Source organism: Sceloporus undulatus, chromosome 3, assembly GCF_019175285.1.
Source record: "Sceloporus undulatus isolate JIND9_A2432 ecotype Alabama chromosome 3, SceUnd_v1.1, whole genome shotgun sequence".
NCBI classification, from domain to species: Eukaryota; Metazoa; Chordata; class Lepidosauria; order Squamata; family Phrynosomatidae; genus Sceloporus; species Sceloporus undulatus.
This window is the reverse complement of record NC_056524.1, coordinates 398,054-403,526: the sequence shown is the minus strand read 5'-3', so window position 1 is coordinate 403,526 and position 5,473 is coordinate 398,054. Positions and strand designations below refer to the sequence as shown.

At 47.5% G+C, this 5,473-nt stretch overlaps 1 protein-coding gene across 1 annotated transcript in view; it reads right to left on the bottom strand.

Moving 5' to 3' along the window:
- Window positions 1-5,473, bottom strand: part of PHOX2A (paired like homeobox 2A) — a 24,261-nt gene that overhangs the window by 12,667 nt on the left and 6,121 nt on the right. The window contains exon 3 of the mRNA XM_042459945.1: window positions 2,098-2,285. Within this exon, the coding sequence (XP_042315879.1) occupies window positions 2,098-2,285 (188 nt within the window). The remainder of the gene's footprint in view (window positions 1-2,097; window positions 2,286-5,473) is intronic.

Genomic DNA, 5,473 nt, shown 5'->3' with positions numbered 1-5,473 from the left:
AAGCATTAATGGAACGATCACAGCTCCTGCCCATTGTGTCCAGTACCAAACTGGGACCAGGATTACTTGCTCCAGTATGAAAGGAACCTGTTGAGAAATCTGGTTGGGTTTCATATGTAAGGAGGAAACAACATCTGAGATAAATATTCTCCAAAGTCTAACGAGGAATCTAAAAGTAAATTAACCAACACAGCAGTGGATTTCAGCCTGGGAAATACGGATCTGCAGAACTCAAATCTGGTTAAATCAAAAGCAACTCGGAGTTCAGGATTTTTAATATTTTGTTATAAAGAAAGAAAGCTAGAAAGCCCAACAGCTTCGGCCGACAGACATTTGCCAAGGCCTCCTTCTGAGGAGGTGCTTTGAACGTTAACTTCAGAAATTTGGGGGGCTGATGTTTTTCTCCTTCTTGTCGACTGCGAGAATTTAACCTCCGGAAAGAGAGACCTATTTGGAAATGGAGAGGACTCGCTCTCGGAAGGTGGCCTTCTCTCCTTCATTTGGTCCTGCAGATCTTTTGGACTTCAGCTCCCAGAAACCCCAGCTGGCCTGGACAATAGTTAAGGATTCTGGGAGATGACGTCAAAAACATCTGGAGGACCAAAGTTTAGGGTCCAGTAACATCCAAATGATGATACCTTTATTGGGCCAACCAAAATGCACAATTACACAGGCTGCGTCTTCATCAGGCAAACAGGAGAAAGAAAGGGAAGAGGCTGGTCACCTTCAATTGCAAGGGTGCATTTATGATCAATTTCTGGCAGATGTTGACCATAGAGTTTTACCGGAGGACTTGGAGATTCAATCCAATAAAGGTGTCATTGTTTGGGTGTTATTGGATTTACTATATGGCCAACACGGCTACCCCTAAAAGTTTGGGGTCTATCTTTTGGGAAAACTTTTGAGGTGGATTTTTACTCTGGTAGTGGGTTGGATGCCTTTTGAAGACCCTTCCAAGTCTTCGATTATCATAATGATAATGATTGATGATGATGATGATGATGAGTGCTTATTTACACAGCATCATAAATTTGCGTGGCACTTCATGGAAATCATCAAAGCAAGATATAAGCTGCCAATGGCATATAATTCTAAAAGTCATGGAAAATAAAATAATATACAGTAATTAGACAATTATCCCTCCATATCTGCGGATTTGATTATTCACAGATTTGACTGTTCACAGATTCACAGGTTCTCTCTAGGAATATCTAGGTCCTCCAGTGCAACTCTATGGTTAACTTTAACTAAACATTGCCCTGAAGGACCTAGAGATTCCTAGAGAGAGAGAAGACTCTGCCAGGCATTTGTAGTGCAGCTCTTCTGTGGTCAGTGTCTGCCGGACGTTGGCCACAGAGTTGCCCTGGAGGACCTAGAGATTATTCCTAGAGAGGTGTCCTCTCCGGTAAATCTTCATATTCACAGGGGTCTTGTGCCCCTAACCCTCGCAAATATGGAGGGACAAGTGTAGAGCTATACAACCATAAAAACGATAATGCATCATTAGTCCAATTTATCAAAGAATATTAAACCACAGTCCAGAATGCTTTGGGAAATAAGAAATGTCTATAGTTTGGATTTAAAACCATCTGGGGAAGTAATAATCCACAGGTGTTTGGGGAGGAGGTTCCAAGAATGATGGTCCTAGGAGAAGTGAGGGGGTTGGGGGGCATGGGGTCCTCTCTCACAGTCAGACACACGACTAGATGCACACCCAAGAGGCACACTCAGATGCACACCCAAGAGGCACACTCCAATGCATACCCAAGAGGCACACTCAGATGCGCACCCAAGAGGCACACTCGGATGCACACCCAAGAGGCACACTCAGATGCACACCCAAGAGGCACACTCAGATGCACAACCAAGAGGCACACTCAGATGCACACCCAAGAGGCACACTCAGATGCATACCCAAGAGGCACACTCAGATGCGCACCCAAGAGGCACACTCAGATGCACACCCAAGAGGCACACTCAGATGCGCACCCAAGAGGCACACTCAGATGCATACCCAAGAGGCACACTCAGATGTGCACCCAAGAGGCCCATCACCAGCAGAGAGCCACAGCCCTGCTCCCTGCCGCCGCTGCTCACCTGGACCCTGGCTTCGGTGAGGTCTATCTTGAGGGCCAGCTCCTCTCTGGTGTAGATATCCGGGTAGTGAGTCTCTGCGAAGACCCTCTCCAGCTCCTTCAGCTGAGAACTGGTGAAGGTGGTCCGGATCCTGCGCTGCTTCCTTTTCTCGTTGATGGTGGAGGGATCCGAGAAGAACTTGTAGGGGACTGGGGGGGGAGGGGGGGAGTTAAAAACAGAGAGAGAGAGAGGAGAAACAAAGTTGGAGAGGGGAGCCTCTGGCATTGCACTGAGAAGGAAGAGGGGCCCCAGATATTTTGGCCAAGTGGCACATTCATCCCAACCAAGAACCTTTTGAGTGTGTTTCTTTGCAACTGATTTGGAAGACCATCCTCTTCCCATCTTCACTACCCTGGATGGAGATGATCATGCAACAGCCTACCTTACAGGGTTGTTGGGAAGAATAAGTGAAATAATGTACATCAAGCACTTTCAGCAATGCTGCAATGAGGAGTATATTGGGAAAAGTCAAAGGGTTCTGTGCACCAGTCCTGAGAAGAGGAAGCTGAGAGGTCATCTTTGGCGTCCCATTCGGGATCAATAGACATCACGATAGCAATAGCAAGGACATTTCTATCCTGCTTATCAGTGCACCTAAGCACTCCCTAAGCGGCTTACAAAGTGTACACTTATTCTTCTTATTATTATTTATATAGCTCCGTACATTTTCTACGGCACTTTACATAACCAAGAAAACAAAACTGATAGATCTTTGACCATCCTTCCCATCCACCCCCATTACGAATCAACAGACATTATTATTATTATTTATTATTATTATTATTATTGCACCGTACATTTCCCACGATGCTTTACATAACCATCTAAACAAGAATACAGTACACTTTGTACAATATTTTCAAAACTGGCATGCTCTCAGAGACCTGGGATTGCCAAGACATCTGAGAGTCCTGAGGAGGGATCTGAACTCAGGACAGAAGAAGGAGAAACAGAATGGTTCCCAATTGGGAAAGGACCCATGTTTATCACCCTTCTTGTTCAACTTGTATGCAGACAATATTGTAAGGAAAGCATGTTTGGACACAGAAGGAGGAGGAGGAGGAGTGAAACCAGGAGGAAGGAATAGCAACAGTCTGAGATACAGCCCCATCATACAATGCTAGTGGGAAAGACCATGGACTTGGCCCAGTTCTCAGGGAAGGCCAAGGAGGAGTGCCCAAAGGCAGGCCTGCTCTTGGCCATGAAGAACAATGATGGAGGACCTGCATGGATTCAAATTAGACAGCGAGGAAAGGGAAATAGATCAAGGCTTCCTGCAGCTGGGATCAAACATTGCCCAGGATGGAGAGACTTCAGCCAAGAGATAAGGAGAAGAAGACTAGGAATGGGGAGGACAGCCATGAAGAGCAAGAGAAGATCCTAAAGAGTAAAGACATGCTGGACAGATAAGAAAGAAGAGAAGAAGAGCATGAATTCCACCTTTGAGATGATCTGGGGCTGGAGGAGAGGGCTGAGGATCCCATGGATGGCCAAAGGGAGAAAGCAAGGGGTCCTGGAGCAGATCAAGCCAGGACTCTCCTTGGAAGAAGCCAAGAGGACCAAGCTGAACCCATCAGGAGAAGGCAGGGCTCCTTGGAGAAGACCATAGTAATGCTGGGAAAAGTAGAAGGCAGTGGAAAGAGAGGGAGACTGACTGCCAGATGGAGGGACTCAGCCAGGATCTACAAGACTTAAGCAGGGAAGTGGAGGACAGTGGAGGACAGCAAGGCTTGGAGGGGCCTCATCCATAGGGTTGCCATGAGTCGAGGTCAACTCAAGGGCAGCTAGCATCAACAAACTATAAATCCCATACCTGAGCTGAGGATGGCCCAGTTCTAATGGGGAAGCAAAGGTGGACCGGTCACTTTCTTCTTCATCCAGCAATCCCTGCCTTCACTCCTGTTCCCCAGTTAAGAGGCTTTGGTTTAATGGGGGAAATCTCTGCTGCTCCCAGTTAAGGGCTGGGTCATGCACATCCACCCAGATGCGGTTGGACTGCAGCTCCCAGCATCCTCTCTCTCCAAGGAATCATGACGGCAGGCCAAAGATGGGGTGAGGAAAGGTCTCCTTGAGATGCTAGGTTTCTACCAGCAGAGATTTATTATTATTTATTAACCTCGATTTATGAAGCGCTGTAAATTTACACAGCGCTGTACATACAATCTTTTTAGTTAGACGGATCCCTGCCTTCGGGTTTACAATCTAAAAGGACATGACACAGAAGAAGGAGAAGGGAGTGGTGGAGGGAAAGGGTCAGAGGTCCAGCAGTTCCTCTCTACCTCCGAGGCCTGGACCAAGGCAGAGGGACTGGAGGGAGGAAATGTCTGGATTAAATGCCAGTCATGCCTTAGAGCCAACTGACCGCTTCAGTGGAGATGGTTCATGTATTTAAATGGCTTTTAAGGAGGACTTTCCATCAAAAGCAAAGGGTTGTAAACAAAAAAGAGGATTAAAACCCTACTAGAAGAAAGCAGACAAGGAGCCCTGAGCCCCTTTTGGGGGAGATTTGGGGGTTCCTCTTCCCTCTGGGGAGCCAATGGTCAAGCAGAGAAACCTAGGCCTCAGGGAGGATGGAGCGGTCAAGGGAGGCCCCTGGCCCACTGGCCCTGGCCTTTCCATCAAGAGGGGAGCTGTCTGTCAAGATGACTGACAGGAAGGACAAGACTCCATCACAAGGTCCTGGTCTGGCCCCATTCTGCCATGCAAGAAGCCCACCCAGCCTCTGCCCAAAGACCCCTGGAGAGCCCATCATCCTCTGGGGCAGTGGCTTTTCATGCCAACAACTCTCACAGTCAAGCTGTTCTTCCTAAGGTTTGGGAAGAGGAACCTTTTTTCTTGCAAGTGGAGCCCATCTTCACGCCAGTTCTAGTCTCTGGTGCAGCAGAAAAGCAGCTGGCTCCATCCCTCCAGAATATCTGGACAAATCTTGCCAAGAAAACCCCTTTATAGGGTCGCCATCAGTCAGAAAGGAATTAAAAGCACACAAAAACAACAACCAGCATGTTATCTTTCCGTCTTCCAAAGCCTCAACAGCCCCCTCTCCCGAAATCCTTCCTCCCAAGGCTTGTGCCAGACCTTTGGTCACCTGAGTTGTCCTTCTCTGGACATCTCCGTATCCCCCTTGAACTGTGGCGCCCAAACTGGACACAGGAGTCCAGCTGGAGTCTGGCCAAAGGGCAAGAGATCTGCAGACCTTGGCCTTTTCGGCCGCTGCATCACAAGGTTGGCTCATCTCTAACTGTGTTCTCTTGCAAAGGCATCTTGAGCACCTTTGACACCATAAATAAATGATGATGATGATGATGATGATGATGATGATGATGATGATGATGATGAT